At 42.3% G+C, this 19,199-nt stretch overlaps 1 protein-coding gene across 8 annotated transcripts in view; it reads right to left on the bottom strand.

Annotated features, from left to right (window-relative positions):
* clocka (clock circadian regulator a) overlaps positions 1-19,199 on the bottom strand; it is a 26,210-nt gene extending 7,011 nt beyond the window's left edge. For 2 of the 8 annotated variants that reach the window (XR_003464033.1, XM_027290091.1), the window contains exons 1-18: positions 19,078-19,198; positions 12,507-12,585; positions 4,258-4,495; positions 4,080-4,171; positions 3,810-3,869; positions 3,552-3,700; positions 3,363-3,454; positions 3,196-3,285; positions 2,408-2,528; positions 2,196-2,309; positions 1,981-2,099; positions 1,480-1,562; positions 1,161-1,267; positions 893-1,040; positions 716-791; positions 482-626; positions 285-385; positions 27-191 (exon numbers count right to left, since the gene is read on the bottom strand). Coding sequence is in view for 7 of the 8 variants with exons in the window: in XM_027290091.1 (XP_027145892.1) it covers positions 27-191; positions 285-385; positions 482-626; positions 716-791; positions 893-1,040; positions 1,161-1,267; positions 1,480-1,562; positions 1,981-2,099; positions 2,196-2,309; positions 2,408-2,528; positions 3,196-3,285; positions 3,363-3,454; positions 3,552-3,700; positions 3,810-3,869; positions 4,080-4,099 (1,590 nt within the window). In the remaining variant the exon portion in view is untranslated. Of the gene's footprint in view, positions 1-26; positions 192-284; positions 386-481; positions 627-715; positions 792-892; positions 1,041-1,160; positions 1,268-1,479; positions 1,563-1,980; positions 2,100-2,195; positions 2,310-2,407; positions 2,529-3,195; positions 3,286-3,362; positions 3,455-3,551; positions 3,701-3,809; positions 3,870-4,079; positions 4,172-4,257; positions 4,496-6,762; positions 6,941-12,506; positions 12,586-18,555; positions 18,676-19,077 lie in introns of those variants that run through there. The other 6 variants (XM_027290097.1, XM_027290095.1, XM_027290094.1 and 3 more) reach the window with 6 other exon arrangements.

Here is a 19,199-nt window from a genome sequence, read left to right as displayed (position 1 = left end):
GGCTTTAGAACAAATAAATATCTTACCTGGCTGGTCTGAACTTGTTGCTGTTGAGGCTGCTGCTGTTGTTGTTGCTGCTGTTGCTGCTGTTGTTGCTGCTGCTGTTGTTGTTGCTGCTGCTGCTGTTGTTGTTGTTGTGAAACCATGGATGATGCCATGTTCTGTCCTGTATTTTGGGAGCTCATCGACTGCTAAATGAATACAGACAACAAAAAAAAGTATGAAGGACAGTTCAGAGTACTTTGAATTTTGAATTAAGACTCTGTTCTTGTTCCTCCGCTGACCTGACTGCTGATAGATGACCTCCGTTGGGACGTCATCTCCACAGCAGAGACAGACTGGCGTCCCGGCGTACTCCTGTCACCCTGAAGCTTCATCTGTGACGCTGAGAAGGAAATACAAACATGGCCACTTTAATATAACGAAGCATCAGTCATGGAGATACCCTGCTGACGAGCGGCTGTTTGTCGGTGGTCCTTACAGGCCGGGTCAGACACGGCGGTGTGCGAGGATTTGCGTGAGCTGCGGGACGAGGCGGACGGTGTCCGGCTGTGGTTGAAGCGTTCCAGAGCTTCCTTCAGGCTGGACGTGTTGAGCTGGGACTCGGAGCCTGAATCCTGGGACTGCTGTGAGGTGAGAAGGTGGATGACATCAGTGTTATCTCGGGTCAAAGGGTCAGCACAGATTATTGACCCGTCGTCACAGAATCACTCACCTTGTCTGCTGTGATCTCAGGTTGTGATTCTTCAATTCCGAGCTCTCTGCGCTGTTCTGCTCTTACTTCAGCGTAACTACAGAGCAAGGACGGCGAATAAAAAGACATTTATATAACACTGTGATTGAGGTGATGGATCTATGAATGTATTTATTGTTAGGCAAGTCTTCCATGTACCTTACTACAGTGTGTGTGCAGACGATAAACTCTGGTCTGGAGTTCCACTGGTGGTAGGTGATGTAGTAGTGGGTCTGAAGCCAAATCCACTGCTGCCCTTTGGTGAGGAATCTGTAGTAGCATGACTTTCCCTTGCCGTATTGCATTACTACACACACACACACACAGGGAGGAAAGGTGACTGACACTCGCTATTTTAAAAGCTCCAAAAGAGGCCGAGAGTTGTAGATCAGATCATTTTACTGAAGCCCTTGAGAGATGTACTCACAGTGTTCGTGGCATTTGGCCAGCGTCTCCAGGTCATCTACATGGTAGTAGTCATATCCTGATGTACCCAGGACCTCAAAAGGGAGGTAACCTATTATAGGTGGAGCTCTGAACAAACAAAGAAAATGTTATAGGGATGAGTCATTGATGGAGCACTGCACACTTTCTTCTCCTGTCCTGTGAATAAATCACTACACACACACACACACACCATTATTCAGAGGATAATTATCATACCAACTACCCGAAACCTTAAACTACCAATCAAGACAGACAGATATAATCCATCAGTAATTCACACGTTGAAATGAAGACTGTACCTGTGGTCCAAGAAGAGAAACTTCCACTCTAAACTATGTCTGGAGGTGAATTCCTCATTAGGCTCCTCTACAGTGCACATCTCCTGCGAGGGGTAGAACATATTTAGACATTATCTACATTTATTTCAAAATCATGTGAGCCAATATTGAGGTAAACATGCAGCCAACCAGGCGAGTAATGTTCATATTTTCTGGTGTTTATGGTGCCATGGTTTGTCCAGCACTGTTTTACTTCACCCACAAAGTCAACAGTGTCTCCTCCTTCACTTAGCAGGAAGATTTTGTGGGGAAAGAGATGAAGTGTTTTTAAATAAAGTAAATATGTGTTCCAGGGAAACAGATGACTCAAGCCCAAAATGTGTTTGCCTGGGGTGACTGGGCCAGACATTAGTTGAGTTCTGACCTAATTAAAAATGCTTTTTTTTTCCCCAAACGCTGAGGCATGAAACCGAATGTGTGTCAACCAGATAGGAGAAGGAGAAAAGGGGAACTGAGCCGTACCTTGATAAACTGCGGTTTGGCAAGCCTCACAGTTGCTATGAGACACACTCTGTCTTCAAAGGCAGAGTGAAGCGATCGCTGGATCACTCCTTCGAAGCCGTTACGGGTACAGTTAGGCACTGGGTGACAAAAACACAGCGACAGAAAAGTTTAAAGGCCGAGAAAAGTTGAACTCTGCGTTCACACAGATTGTGTGCAGGAAGTGTGAAACTTACCATTATTCAGGGATTTGAAGTTTCCAATGAACTTGACATATTCGTACACAGGCGGCTCTTTGGGGTCGATCGTCCCTCGGAGCATGTGGCAACAGAACTCGAGCTGATTTTTTGCTGGAAGAAACAAAAACTCAGCATTAAGAAAAGAACTAGCACTTCTAAATATACCAGGAAATCTAATATAATCACAGAATAAGACAAATCTCACTCACTTTTCAGATATTCAGGCGTCAGCGTCTCTCCTTCCATGATGTGAGAGGACAGAGCTTTGTACACGTCTGAATGCTCCCCCATGGGCAGGAAGTTCAACAGGTTCTGATCCACGAGATCAGACTGAAACACATGAAATAGATTTAACACTATGGTGGTAAATTTCCTGGAATTTTCCATGGGAAGGTAATTTATGGGAATTATCTGAACATTGGAAGTCATTTAGTAATTGTGGGTAATCGTGATAAAATAACCCCATAAATGGTCAATGCTATAGATTATTTTGCATCTAACTTATCAACTAGCTACTGTATGAATACATTTCCATGTGCTATGTCCAAGTTAAACATTAATACCATACATCAAATATATTTACCCCAAAACTCACTTCACTTTATGTAGCTCAAATGTGTGCCTTCAATAGTGCTCTGGGCTCACAGTCTGGTCCAGGCTTCTAGAAATCATCTGTGCATGTGATGTGTACTTAATGAAATCTGGTTGTTTTAGTCAAGATCATAAAAATAAAATTGATTTTCCCCAACTATATTTAAGTTCCCTGTTAAGGGCCAACCCTAAATTTTGTAAATTCCCAGTTAATTCCTGTTGATATCCATAAATTCCCGTTTTAATTCCCATGGAAAGTTTCCAGCTTTGAAAATTCCCAGAATTTTGCAACCCGAACACAAATAAATCTTCGAGAAATAAGCGGCACAGTCGATGTGTGGGCATTGTTACAGGCTTAAATATTCTAAAGCTTTAATACCGACTCATTAATTCACATTATACTCACAGGTAAGTGCTCTAGTAGGGACGTCACACTCTCAGAGGCGTAGATTATATTCCCATCAGTCATAATTGCAAGGAAGAATCCATCTAATGCCTGACAGAAACACAATTATACTCTTTGATTCACTCACATTCATGCACGTAAAGAAAAAGAAAAGACTCTTAACTCACCTCCAACATCAGCTGAGTGAACTCTTCATTACTAAGAAAAGGAGGCTTCCAGTCTTGTCTGATCTCAGTCGACTCTGACTGAGCAGCGATTTCTAATGAAAGGAGACACGAAACATGTGAAGACTGAAGACTGAGACACACAACTCTTTATGACAAACACATGACGTGGCTGCCCTGACGGTTCCTCACCTTTGTGTTTGTGCAGAAAGTCGATGCTCTTCTGCAAAATAGTGGACTTGTCCATCTTCCGGGTGTTGCCCGGCAACATGGTACCCAGCTCCTTGATGAGGACATTGAACTGGTCTCTGCGTTTCTTCTCGGACTTGTTACGGGACACACTGTGAGTTTAGACGCGATAAGATTAACAACACTTAAGTCTCATAAAAACTGAATTTGTAAGATCACGGAGGATGTCTTGGTTCTGAACACAAGCCACAGGGATCTTACCGTTTTGCTTTGTCCTTTTCATCTTCTTCCATTAACCCATCAAAGATACTGCTGTCATCCCTGCAGAGCAAACAAACCAACAAGATCTTCTAATATTTGTTCGTTTTATGGACACTTTGATTCGAGAGTTCCTCCTAATACTAATCCTGATAATAACTGGGATTTGTGATGGGGTTTTTGGACCGTTGGTCAGAGAGAAAAAGGTGTTTTTGACCCTTTATAGTCGACGTGATTAATAAAAAATGTAGACAACTTGAGAGTTTCACTCACCGGTCAATGCTTGAGGTCATTTTGTATCCTGTTCAGGGTCGCAGTGTTGGAAAGGGGTCTTTTAATCGTGAGGTAGACATTTGTGAACGAACCTTTGAGAAAAGAAAAAGAGAGCGCATGAACGCTACATCTTCATCACCTCCCGCTGATTCAAACGGATGGTAAAACTGAATCTCACCTTACTGACAGTTCAGCCAGTCCTGTGAGAGGATGAGGAAGGTGTTGCTGGATGAAGGCGGCGTCTGGGTGCTGATGGTGGTGCTGATGGTGGTGGTGGTAGTGAGGGAGCTCTGCGAGTCCTGGAGGAGAGTCACTGAAAGTTGCCTCGATCAGAGGACAGAAAATTGATGAGACGTCTTTCAGAGTTTTTCGTCTGCTTCGGGTGTGAGTGTAGCGCATGGCAGCAACATCCGAGTCTGTGAGAGGTTAGAAAAACACACGTTGCCATCATCATTAGCAAACTGCCCACATGGCAAGATCAAAGAAATCTCTGAAACCCTGTTACACATATGAGATCCAGAGCAATTAACGTCAGTCCACGACTGAAATATCTCAACAACTATAAGATGGATGGCCCAAAGAATTTTGTGACTTTTCGTCTAACGTACGACAACTACTACGCTACGATAAAACTACGTTTCATGTGGATGTCTGATCAGTGTTAATGTAAATGTTAGTGAGTGCTATATCGGTTGAGAAATAGCTGTAAAATCCGTCCTTCGTCTTGAACCAGCACTCTGTTTAACATGTACAGTGATGTAGTTGGTTGTCATGGAAGAACGACAGGCTCTTTCAGGATGGAGTTGGCGATATATCTATGAGTGCAGAATTGATCGGACATCCCCATGAAATGTGGCAAATTAACTTCAACGTCCAAATACTTGCACACCTAACTGAGATGGTCAACATGGTAAACATTATATGTGCTATCAGCGTGTTAGTGCAGCTTTAAACCCTCTAGTCTACACGCATGCCATGGATGGAGCATGACATGTGATTAATTATACCCACTGCCACAGATAGAAAAGCTGTCTGCCCAGTCTGATATGGCAGGCAGCATGGGACATGTTTTTATCTCCTACGACTCCAGATGGCCAGCTATCCCTCCCCTGACGCTCCGTGACGGACCTTTGCTTTAACAGCCGAGCTAAACTCAAAGAGATGCAGCCGTCAGGAGAAAAAACGGCACGTAACATTTCGATTATCCCACTTTAGCTAATGACTGCACCAAAAAAATAAATAATAGAAAGAATAAAAGTAAAGGCCTGGGGATAGGGTGGAAGACAATATGACTAATGTGATGTGATCACAGTGGAGCTTGAAGATGAGAGGATGAGGACAATGACTCTCAGTTTTCTATGATTCTCTGCCACATCATCCAAAAAATAACTGATGGTGCACGGAAAACTTTGAACTTTTTGTGTTTCATCCTCATGCGGCAGATATAAAAGCACCTATCCTCATTTCAAAAACATCCACAGTCATAGATTCAGCATCACCGCCGGCCGATTCTTCCCCATCACCTGACTCTGCTATTCTCCTTACGCAGGTAGGCCTACAATAGACTGTCAAATTAAAATGAGAAGGCCCGCTGGGGCTCTAGCCTAAATATTTGACCCATTTATTTCATGAACCAATTACCGTCAAAAACCTGTGCGGGAGGTTTTTTTCTCACCATAACGGCCTATTTGTGTTGGTGAGAAAATCCCTTCAGTGTTACTCTCCACATATCACGGTGCACACCACATTTCCATTCATAACCATACTAATATTTTAAGTCTGTTCGCATTGGAGGGATCTATATTAGTCATGTTTGCTAATATATGCACACAGATGGAGTTTAATTCAGGTCTGTTATTGTGAGGGAGTAAAACACAGATGCACTTACTGATATTACTGGAATAATAATAATAATAATAATAATATTCATGTTCGAGGTAAATCCCCCAAAAATACCAAACAAAGCCACCACACTCATTACAAAAATGGATCTTGATCTGATTTTATTATTTCTGTGTTTTTTGGACTGAGACTGCTGTAAAAATAACAGAATAAAATATATAAAAACAGATTTTGCTGGTTTCATGTGGATTCATGTTTAAATGAACACACAGCGTCTGAGCAGTGGAAACTACGGTCAGTCGGGTTGAGGCTTTAAATTGACTCACTGCCGGGTTCATCAAAACAAGGAAAGGAAGTCAGCGCCGTGAGTGTTTACACCTTCGAGTTAAGACACGCAAGGGGGGAAAAGATAACAGTAAGAGGAGGGAGTAGGTTTTATCACAGCTCGTTGACTTTCAGCTATGCATTGTTATGTTACCGCTCACTGCGTGCGACTTTTAGGACACAAATAAGGTGTCTTATCTAAGATTACTGTTTTGTTAACACAATACATTTTAGAGTTGTAGTAAAGAGCTTTATCTACACATTAAAAAAAGACATTTCAGCTCTGCGGCATCTTGAAAACAGTCGAGCTGTGACGCAGAACCAGAAAAAGAAACACTGGATGCCAAAAAAAATTAAAAAACATGAGAGATACGAGAGAAAAATGAGAGGAGGAAGTAAAATGTCAAGCGGTGACACTAGTGTATCAGCAGCAGTGGCTGCAGCAGTGCCGAGCGAGCGTTGTGTAAGTAGGAGAGCAGAGGTTGTATAACTGTGATGTCATCCGTGCTTCACTGACCTGCTGGCCCAATGACCTACTTTCCTCCTCCTCCTCCGATCTAACTTAATCACAGCTCCACAGGCGGCACCTTCCTGTTCTTACCAATAACACAGCGCTCCCCCGTCAACACAAATCCTTTAAAAACTGAACATACACAGCGAGTACCCTTCATCAGAGGCGTGATGGTTTCTCATTTAAAAATCACATGACGTGCCAGAGCGTCTTCTGGTGTTCCCTGAGCCTGGGCAGGGCGCAGACGTCAAGGAAAAAAGTGTGCCGACGTGTAAAGGTGCTGGATTTAACAGCCAATTATCAGATTTTTTAGTAACCACGCAGACATGTTCAAATTAACACACCTTACACAAGCAGAAGTATTTTTCACCCTTAAACACATCAAGCCGCAGATGAGTGTGTGTGTGTGTGTGTGTGTGTGTGGGTGTGTGCACACATACTCAGATGTAGGGCAGCAGAGCTCTGAGGATATGAGTCACTCTGAAGTGGATCTATGGCGCTGCTCGTCACGCACCCCGCCACACCCCGCAATGAGATGCCAGCGCAGCAACGGTGCCAACGGGCAACACCATAGCAACCGGCCTCGCCGTGCGGAGTGAAAATAGCCTGGCTGAATTCCTCCACAGCTGATACTCCCTCCATCACACGACCAGAGTTATTAGACTTTGGAGAGTGTGAAGTCATGTGGACGTGAAACGCTCTGACAGGTCAACCCGTGCGGCGCCGCAGCAACACGTAAAAAAAAACGTTACCGTGATGATCTTTCCGCATCATTCAGAGGAAACCAATCACAAGCAGACCCTCCCATCCTTATCGAATTATGGAGTAGACTGTCTCCATCAGGGAGAGTGCTTTTACTATTAAATTAGGTGACACAGCGAACTGAAGAACACAAAGACGAGGAATAAAAGAGAGGATGCTTTTATTCATTCATCAGAATAGCTTAGAATTTAAAATAATAGGTGACACATTAAATGTAGCCGGTGATGAAAATCCAAATGTAAACCAAAGACCTGTAATCGCTGCCCACCAGAGATACAGCTTTTGTACTTTAATGCTCCACCAGACAGGAAAACATCCAATAATATCACTGTGTGTTAGGACACAGCTCTAATGAGGGCAGATATGCAAAGGCTGGAGCGGAAAAATCTGAATATCAGGATGCATCCACGATGCTACAAAGACAAGCTTTTCTAATCTGATTAATATGATTGTTTAAATGAGATTAGACAAATAAGTCTAAAGTGCCTTTCCTCTTTGAATCAGCTCGTACAGTCATGTGGCAGTGTGAGAATTTTCCAAGTTTCTTTTAGTAATCTTCCAGGAAAATAAACTGGCCCTGAAGGACACAAAGATTTTCAGCTTCGTGCTTAGTAAAGGTGAACAAAAGACAAAAACCTGATGAACAAGACCGAGAGCCAACAGCCACACCAGAGCTTCTGTGAGGTTGTACTTACAGTGACAGTGCTGACCTGCAAATGTTTAGCAAGTCAAATCCTTTTTATTTCTAGTCTTAGTTGGCGACGACTCAAAATGTTTCGGTCCAGTTTTAGTCAACTTTAATCAAAAGGTTTCCTCGTTAATTCAGGGTCATTTTCTTTGCTGCTAGTCAACAATAAATAACACGATAAAAACACAGAAATGCTCATTTAGACGCTACTGTGTGCAGAGGAGAACGGAAAAAGAGCTACTTGACTGTGGCAGCATTCAATCCTGACAGCTGTGCTACTATAATGCATAAAGTTGGTGCTGTGTGGGTCAGGTTGTTAATGAATGGATATTTCTGTGGGTCGGGCGGTGCAGATTGACATTCATAACAAGTCGGGTGGGTCTTAATTATTGTGGGATGATGAATGAATGTCCGATAACCTACCACTAATACTTCAAAATAAAATAGTTTTTACTGTCCAAGATCTATTTTTGGCTCATCATCACTTCCTCTTCATCATGGAAGAGACTTGTCTTTGCTTTTTTAACGAAATGAACGTGGTAGTCTGTTAAACTTGGCTTGATGGTGGCACTAGATTAAAAGTTTTACGATTCCTACTCTGGGGATGATGAATGTCACCACATTTCATGGAAATCCATCCAGTAGTTGTCAAGATATTTTAGTTTGGAACAAAGTGGTGGCCCCTAGAGCCATGCGCCTATTATTCAAGGATTCAAGGATTCAAGGAGTTTTACTGTCATTACAACACATGTAAACATGGGATGAAACGAAAATCCCATGGCTAAAAACAAAATACGTGCATACACATATGTAGTTCACCAAATTGAGTGTATTTATATTTGGATACTCCAAAAAAGAATCACTGCATCACATCAGGTGGCGTACTGGAGTTTTTCTATGACAAACAAATTAAGCAGCGACTCGGTCAACTTGAATGCTCTTTTCGCGCTGTCATAAACTGAATCTGAAGCCTGTCTAGACTCATTTAACGAGGGAAAAAACAAATGATGGAATTTTCCTCTAACAAAGCTCTATATCATTTGCAGCACATCAGAGGATTTCTCAAAGAAGCTCATAAAACAGTCATCGATTGATGGATCATTTTAGTCCTTTAGTCCTTAAATTATCCAACGTGTTTGTTAATTTTTTCCAAAGGTTTTTTTTCTGGAACATTAAACCTGTCTGCAGACAGTCCTGTCTTACAGGTATCACATGACTAGGTAAACTCTGGTGTCATAGCAACCCTTGTGTTTTCTCCATCATCTACGTCACATCCTGACACCTGAGAGCCGGGGATTTGTGAACCCTCAAAGATCCCAGGTGTCACAACACAGACGGCAGCTTTTTTAGATTTCTAAGAAGACTGTTAAAGTCAGTGAACCGTTTAAAGCTTTAAACTCGCTGGAGCGTCGCAGACTTTGTCAACAAAACAGAGTTGGTGCTCAGGATAGCAGCGGCAAAGCAGGGAGGGGGATCATCTTTCTCATTCTGGTCCAAGCGTTAGGAAATATCTAGGATAATGTTATGCAGTTTTTAATAGCCGGCAAGCAACAGAATCACTGCCAAGGAGGTCACACAAATCAACAGAAACGCATCAACAGATCATTTACTCAGTCACACATCCTGGTGTGAGGCGGCATCGAGGGCTGCACATTCTGGTGGCGTCCGCATAGCAATCAAAAAAATGTGATTGCCCTCAGTTCACAGGCGTGCATGTTTCCTCGTGACTGGGACGTGAGATGCGATGGAGAATGGTTTTAATAATGTCACGGTCATTTGGACTGTGCGTGGTAAAAAAAAAATCCACAGCGCAAGTTTGTCGACACTGCGCCGCCGTGCTGCTGCACAGTTGTACCACGCAACCCCTCAACACTGGGCAAGACAGCTGTGTTTCCACTCGATGCACACACATCGACGAGGCCCGGCAGCACAAAAAGAGTCTTTGTTTTGCGTTTTCTCTCTGCAGCCCACAGACAGGAATGTTTGAGAGGCAAGCAGCAGTGGTTGGCAGGGGCCTCTCGACTGCTGCTGCTGCTGCTGCTGCTGCTGCTGCTGGCCTCCTGTCCCAGCGGAGCAGGAACTCGGCCAGGGGCCTCATACCGATGCCAAGTGGGTCACTAGAGTTCAAAAGAACGACTGGCAGAACAAGATAGGCAATCAAAGCAAACCAACAGGCCTGTGAGATCGCAATCTATGAGCAAAATATAACACCGACATGTGACTTGGTAATCCAGTATATGAACACTAATTATTCTAACCATCCAACCACTCAAGAGGACAACATTTAGTTCCCACACAGCCACAGTGCTCTAAGCAGCTAAAAATCCGACTTGACTTTGCTTTATGTGAGCATATGGCCTTTCTCTGAAGACTTCTCACTGCATTATATTATACTCTGCAGATTAATGTGTCAAGGCACGCCCAGCTTACTCCGTCCAGGCCAGAATCACAGTTTATTGACTGCAGTTACTCTCAGATAAAGAAAGCTCCTCCACGGTCTGCCATCTTAAATTAAATATGATTTGTCTTTGATTTAGTCGTCGATGCAGGATCTGATAACCTCGCAAGACACGCACTTCGTTGATGCTTTAACTTGGTGAATCAATTTGTCAATGAAATAGTCGATGGACAGAAGATAATTCAAGCAGCGAGGGGTGGGCCGTCGAGCCACCGCGGAATGAAATTAAGTTAAATGAATCTGATTGACGTAGAGGAAACAAACAAGAGTTCGCTGTTGCTTTCCTGTCGACCTTTACTTCACTAAAGGTTGGATCCTTCTGTATCATAAACGATTGATAAACATCGTGCAGTGAACTTCTCTTCAGCTTCTGAAGGTGGACATGTCTGAAAAAGTTGAACAACAACAGCTGCTTGCTGTTTTTGTCTACATCGTATTATGAATATCGCATCCATCATTGTGTGTATTCTCTTCCACTGTATTTTGACTGTGTGTAGACTAAACATGTGTTTTTGTTGTGAGACAATAATGAAGTCAAAGCCATTGTTGCTTCATGTTTGAAAATATTTTTCATGAAACGTCACACTGCCCACCGGGGAGTTTCCAGAATATTTCGTACTCTGGACAAAACAAAATACAGCGACAGTAAAAAAGGCACACAACATGTTTCTGTAAAGCACGTAAACCTGCGCTTTGAAATATTAAAACATTTTTCTCAAAACACGCATCATAAACTGTGGTTACTGGACATGCCAGAAATGACAGACTGCTGTCCCTTTACGCCAAAAAGGCGAGATAACAAACAGAGCTTAGCAGCAAGTTGCAGTAATCAATCTCTCGACATGGACATGATATGCATCAGATGCAAAGCTGTCTTGTGTGCCAGATGCTGAATGTCTTTGGGGAGGAGTGGAGTCAGAAAGCTTACCAGACCTCTGTAGCTCGCTCCTCATCTGCTTGAGGCAAGCGAATCGAGGCTACATACACATCTGCAACCAAACTGTCAGCAGTCACGGTGCATTGTGGGTGATGTAGGCACCCGGTTTGTTTGTGTGGCGTTAAAAAGAAGACCATTTAACTTGTTCTGATGCATCAATTTAGATATTTTTGGAGTGCAATGGTAACTTGATGGAGTACTCTTTTAACATCTTGTCTTCCACGTCTGAAAGAGGCTTTATTCAAATAAAACCTACAAAGATAGCATAAGGATAAATATACATCCTTGAAAACTCTTGAGCGTAAATAACTCTCTCCGAAAGCCACAAAATTGCTTTTGGATACTTGTCTCATAGTACGATATACTTGGACTAGGTGTCACTCTGTAGGTTAATATACTGACACAAGGAAGTTATTATCATTAACAGTTCAGTCCATAGTTTAACAGGATGATATGAGACACCCAGGTCAAGATTAGAAGAAAGAGATGGTCGCTGGTTGGGTAAAAAAGGATAAGGGCATACATCATATATTTTGTGCTAAACCTTTGGACTTTGATAAATGTAACCACCCACACAGCAAGCAAGAACGCAGCAATATCAGTAATACAAGCTAGAGTCAAAAAAATACCATCAAAATGATCTGTAATGCTCCAGTGACTCAGACACCATTTTAATTCTATATGCAGATTATGATCAGGAGGAACGACGACAGGCCGCACATCAAAAATAGATAATTACTGAAGCATAGATGAATAATGCCTCCGTGATAGCTCCTGATGAGCTGGACTTTAAAAGCCTTAATTAGCCATGAGACAGTCCGTCTCCTTATGTGGCTGACCCCGATACAGTCCGCTTCCTCAACCAACATCAACATTCAAAAAAGGCCAAGTCCAAAACGTCTTACCGTTTGTCTTGGAGCGATGGTTAATTAAGTAACCGCTTCACCTCACGACGGATCGAGTCCTCTCGGCTGAATTCTTCACCTGTTGAACGGACAGAGAAAGAGCTAGGGTTTACAAACGAGAGTGGCTCAGAACTAAACTCACATTACTGAATCAGAACTAAAACATCTGGGTCATCGTGAGCCTCCCACAGCACTGACAGAAATAAGAGAGCAGCTCTGAACGAACACACACACACACACACACACACACACACACACACACACAGGAACACACACGTGTCTCTTGGATTCATTCACAACCCGAGCCCGTGGCCATCAGCTGAGAGAGGGGTCTACTTTAAACAGAAGCATCTGCTCCTAAAAGTCACTCCTTCATTTAAACTTTTTAAAATGTAAGACGTCAAACAGTGGTGCTGAAGGTGTGTGAGCGTGTGTTTGAACACCAGAACTCGGATACGTTATAACCTTTGTCAGGATAAAGGTCTTTATCAAACTCACAGTGTCATAAAACTGTGTCAATATAATGCTCTGATACTGGCCTCGTACTACAATACCATTTATTTGAAGGAGACCCGCCGCAGTCTTACAACATACTGTGCCGTCTATTACTACTTTGAATATCAACATAGAGGAATCCTCACACTGGTTAAAGTATTTAGTTTGTTAGTGCCGTACAATAAAACATTAGTTTAAAATGCCAAGCACATTTTCGAGGAACTGCAGTCGCATTGGTCTGACATTTTCACAGTGCGATACTGTAACCGTCTCTGAAAATCACACAGTTTAAGTATATAGTATTACCGCTGACAGTATAAAGCATGGACAGTGTCGGCGGACCTGAGTCGGGCCTGAATGGCGCCTGGGTGCTCAGACGAGCTATCTGTAATGACACCTACCTGTCAATCAAAGCAGCCACCTCGTTAATTCTGCATAACTTTAAGCCTTAATATAATCGGAACAGGTGAGTTATGTAAAAATTCACCCTCAGTACAGTTGTCATGAACGGGGAAATTAGCTACAGAGACCAAAACTGTTTTTTGTACCAGGTTGTAAACATGGGGACTTATGGAGACTGACTCACTTCTGGAGCCAGCCTCAAGTGGACATTTGAGGAACTGCAGTTTTTTGGCACTTCCACACAGAGTTGTATTTGTTGTTGTAGTAGTAGTTGTTGTAGTTGTAGTAGTAGTTGTTGTAGTTGTATTTGTAGTTGTTGTAGTAGTTGTTGTAGTTGTAGTTGTTGTTGTTGTAGTTGTAGTTGTTGTTGTTGTATTTGTAGTTGTTGTAGTTGTATTTGTAGTTGTTGTAGTTGTATTTGTATTTGTAGTTGTTGTTGTTGTATTTGTAGTTGTTGTTGTTGTTGTTGTTGTTGTTGTGCCCTACATATTTTTAATGACACCAATAATGTAGAATTCAAGAGTCACAAAAATTTCTAAGCTTCCAAGATTGTGAGATGCTGGTTTTATCTAATGTTCAAAGCTCTCTAATTATCTAATCTGAAATGATATAAAACAGAATGAATCAATTAACTGTGTCAGTGCTAAATGAATGTGCTTTCCAGTCGACTGTATTCATTCTGTAGGCCAAGCTTTTGGCTTTGAAGTAGTCATTATGCTCTTTTGAAGAATCCCCACGTCACATTTTTTTGTGTCAGCTGCAGCTTCCAAAGCAGTCAAGTTCATCTGCTAATGCATATTATAAGTAATAAATACTGAGGGGCTGTCAGCGATGAACCTGATGTGACAGATAACACTGAGGCACCTTCTACCACTGTCACTTTTTAGGGAAAACCCAATAGACTTGACCCATTTCTTCTTGATCATAGTAAAATCAGATAGCGTCGCTCGAGGACAGTTTTCAGTGTCCCCCGATCTCCATGTAGGTCAACTGTTTTTCCATTTTCACACGAAACAAACGCACACTGAAAAACACGAAGCAAGCGTCACTTTTCTTGCCTTGTCATGAATATTTAAAGGTGACACATATCCTGTGCATTTTAATATTGTAATAAAAACAAGACTACACATACACACGAGGCAGACTAGAGTCTTACCCACACACAGGTTGTTGTGTCTGTCATTAGATCAGTAACTCATTTCAACATTGTTTAAAAGTTCAGAACACATCGTGTTCATCGTCGCCTCGTCAGCTACCATTGCTGTGTCATCGTTGCACGTACTGAGACAAACTCCAGAAGACGTGTGTCACTTTGTCAGGAAATGGAAACAATATTTTGTCAGTTCGGTCGGTGATAAAGTGAAAAGAAATAAATGCTGACAAGTTCTGCGAATCCGATTCACGTCTCGGAGAGGGGGAAAAAAAAATCCTGTCAGCTCTCAGAGAAAGGTCAGCCTGACAGAAACAATCCTGTGTGGCAAAAGGGATTTCTGTGCAGCTAATGTTGCTGTCATTGTACGAAGGAGCCAGACAGCGAAGAGAAGGCAGCTCAATCTATCATTAATCTGTTGTTTCTGTATTTATTGACAGAAAGAGCTGATAAAAAACACACTTTTACTTTCCTGTCTGTCTTCACAGTAGTAGGGAATTCGCATATTTATGATTTTTATGATCACTGATGGATCTAATGTGTATTTTTGCGTGTAATACTGCACTTTTTCTTCTCTGCTGTTGTTTTTTAGTGACTTATAACACACAGAGACTCAGGTTGATGCACACTACAGCTCAGGCTTTAAAACTCTTATTGTCCAAAAACACATAAAAGGGTCACACGGTCGGACTGGATGACATATTACTTCATTACAATGAACATGGTCAGTTTGTTGTCCCTGGTGTCACTTGATATGTGAGTTACCTATCAGGCTATCAGAGGCCTTTTGGGTAGATACAAACATTTCAATTCATTAGATCATTTTAAATTCTGCCGCAGTGTTAAAAGGCAATCGTAGAGTATAATGCAGCCGTCTAATAAAGTGCCAAAAACTGCAGTTCCTCATACGTCCACTTGAGGCTGGCTTCAGAAGTGAGTCAGTCTCCATAAGTCCCCATGTTCAAATGTCCAACTTCACAGCAGCAATAAACATGTTTACAGCCTGGTACAAAAAACAGTTTTGGTCTCTATAGCTAATTTCCCCGTTCATGACAACTGTACTGAGGGTGAATTTATATACAACTCACCTGTTCAGATTATATTAAGGCTTAAAGTTATGTGTAATTAAGAGCGTGGCTGCTTTGATTGACAGGTAAGTGCCGTTACAGAGGGCTTATTAGAGCACCAAGGCGTCATTCAACCCACCTCAGGTCCACCTGCAATCTTTCCTGATTTTCAGATTAGCCAGGAGGCAGAAGAAGCAGGACTACAAACATGGCGGCAGATTCTTTATAGTGTGTCGGTGGATTCAACAGACTAACAACACAAATAAATAAACTGAAGCTGCGTGAGCTGCAGACTGCAGACAAAATATCTGTGACACCAAATTATCTGCTTGCACGGCCGTCAGCGTGTAGCCATAACAAAGTGAAGTCAGCATATTAAATAGCTGTCATGACAAAGTCACATGCCGTCCCCTTGAATATGACATCAATGCGTGCAGTTAATCTGATACGCGATACAAAGCTGGATCAAACACAGAAAGCGCTGGGACTCTTTCACCTGACGTATTTAAGGCTTATATCTCAAAGACGGAGGCAAAAGTAACCAAAAGTGCCAACTTACCAAATCCTGCATAAGTCATCCATTAGATCTTTTATACGAGTCAAACCCCGGCACTACACCTTTACCTTTTCAAATGATAAGAAACTGGGATTAAACTGCAGAGGGCTCCAGATGACGTCAAAGTCAGGGCCACCTCCAGCAAAAACCGTGTCAAAAGACCAGAGTCTTTAAAGTCATGATATCAGACCTGACAGACTGGCCTTGACTAATGGAATTAGTTATGAATGTTAGAAAGCACTATTTCAAGGCTTTGTGGAGCGTGAAAGCCTTCTGCTTTAAACTCTCGTACTCTTGTATTGTGTCCCACTTTAGTTGCTGTAGCGTGTGAAATTTCTCACTGATGTCAGCGGTGAAGATAACCCTGAGCCAATGACGCCGTAGAAGTCATCCTTGAGACGCCTTGAATGTACAGTTCAGCCCGAGGCCTTGACGACTACGCTTTAGTAAAGTGAAATTGCAATATAGACCACTGGAATTTCAAAACTTCAGCATTCATTAACGGCTCTCTTATCGGTATGTGGGTGTCTAAATCTGCTGACTATCAGCATCAGCTGAGGATATACAGTACTGGTAGTACCTCTAACTTCCTTTCAGCCTGCTGAATGATTCAAGCTGCCTGCATTAGTCCATCACATCTGAATCAATGCCTCTGTATTAGAAAAGCCTGGCATGACAGGCGCGTAGTAATTATATTATTAAGCGTAGCATATAATAACGCATTGTGTGTGTGTCCTTGTCAGTCCCACCCTCCCTCCTCCTGTTTAACTCTGCAGCCAAGTGTGTAAGTAAATACCCCAGAACACATATAAATTGTAAATATATAGGTTTTTATAACAAACCGCAGAAACTTGTAAAACGTGTTATTATGTGTGAAATATGCCAAGGTATGAGTGAAACACAATAAAGTGCACATGCAACAATCTGCCAAAACAAAGACAGCATGAACTCGCCTCACCTCACCTGCAGCCAGCGGAAAAAAAGGGGTGCCAACGTATTATTATTTTTTTATGCTCCGCTAACTCTTTATTGTCAAACCTGATTAGTAAATTTGTACTGTGTGCAAACACACCTGGACGGTTTTATTAATTGACAGAGTACCAAGGAATAACTGTAAATATGATATGAGATGTTATAAATAAAACACTAAGGGCCAATCTCAGCTGTCGTTCTTAAGTACTGAAACCAAGAAGTGACAAAAGCTGCAGTTCCTCAAACGTCCACCTGAGGCTGGCTCCAGAAGTGAGTCAGTATCCATAAGTCCCCATGTTCAAATGTCCAACTTCACAGCAGAAATAAACATGTTTACAGCCTGGTACAAAAAACTGTTTTGGTCTCTGTAGCTAATTTCCTCGTTCATGACAACTGTACTGAGGGTGAATTTATATACAACTCACCTGTTCAGATTATATTAAGGCTTAAAGTTATGCAGGATTAACAGCGTGGCTGCTTTGGGCTTTAGTCAGGCTCGCCTCAGGTCCACGTCTTTGCCCATTTTTTTAGATTAACCGGGAAGATGGAAAAGGCAGGACTGCCAGCATGGCGGCAGCTGGAGCCACCACTTCTCACAAGCTTCAGAAAAACCTGTGAGTGACGTCACGCACACGCCATCAATTCTTTATACTGTCACTGTACTGTCATCTGACTCATAATATATATAATATAATGTCATCGAATAACACTCTTTAAAATGAAAGAGACCATTTCTGAGAACGACAATCTGATTATCTCATAGGACAAACATTAAAACTACATAACTTTGTTATAAAATTGGATTATGTCACGTCACAATGAGTCTGGATCAAACTAGAGAACCACAGGCTACATTCAAATGTGCATCACATATAGCTGTATATACCTCTGTACGATATATTTTATTTTATCGTATTTACTATTGCTTTTTTGATATTTTATTATGTATAGTTTGCTTTATAGTATATTTTTTATTCTTATGTTGTCACTTGTCACTTTATGTAATGCTGCTGCTGCACTATAATTTCCCATCTATCTATCTATCTATCTATCTATCTATCTATCTATCTATATAAAAAGACACATTAGTGCATGCTCTGTAGTTTAATTAGAAATAAATCTATTCTGTGAAACTTTTTGTATGAAGCCAGACATTTTCTTACATATGCATGCTTGCAGATCCAGAAATAAATAAATAAATAAAAACATCTTTAAACATTAAGAGCAGGGTTGTAAAATCAGCTGAATAACTGATCAGTGATCAGTTTCATATCTGTTGAATGCGATAAAGGAAGGAGAGAGAGAGAGAAACGCAGCTGCCACAGATGTGAAACAGACATTAAAAACAGAAAACACGGTGAAAGAAACCCGGCTGTCACACCTGGACTAAAAAAGGTGACAGCTCACCTGTCTCCCGTCTGTCTGTCGGCGCTGAAGCCGGCCGGCAGTGATTGCTGGACGGCTAACCGCCGCCTAGCTCCCCGCCTGCTAACGGCCAGTTAACGGCAACAAAACAAACCGCTCCGCGTAGTTTGACACTTAACTGCTGAGACGTCCAGCTCCTGCCCGTGTCACCAGGGGGGTTTCCTCCTTTTTAAAGCCTTTAAAATCAAATTAAATTAAAAAAACAGCGAGTGTTCAACTCCGTCCAACGACAACCGTACTGTACGTTATGTATGTCAGCTTCCAGCCGGAGCTAGCCGCCGCTAGCCGCTGCATGCAGCGTTAGATAAGAATGTGGGTCACCGGGCCTGTGGCCAGTCTCTGTCACCAAACAAAACATCCAGAATAAACTATATCTGCTGCTTTCTCTTCTTTAAAATGTGTGTGGCCACTAAAGGCACAAGGACACACACTTCACACAAAGGCTGCGTCTATACGCGACCGGAATACAGAGCGTGAGTTCACCGGGAGATGTGTCACACTTACCCCCGAATAGTCTCCCCTTCATCGGGATATCCCTGCACCCAGTGGCGCTGCTGCTGCTGCTGCTGCTGCCGCTGCTGCTGACGGCTGACTGCGCAGGGCTGAGGCAGGCGGGCTGAGTGAGG

The sequence above is a fragment of the Larimichthys crocea genome, chromosome XVII (genome assembly GCF_000972845.2).
Source record: "Larimichthys crocea isolate SSNF chromosome XVII, L_crocea_2.0, whole genome shotgun sequence".
In the NCBI taxonomy this organism is placed as follows: domain Eukaryota; kingdom Metazoa; phylum Chordata; class Actinopteri; family Sciaenidae; genus Larimichthys; species Larimichthys crocea.
This window is presented reverse-complemented; position numbering and strand designations above follow the sequence as displayed.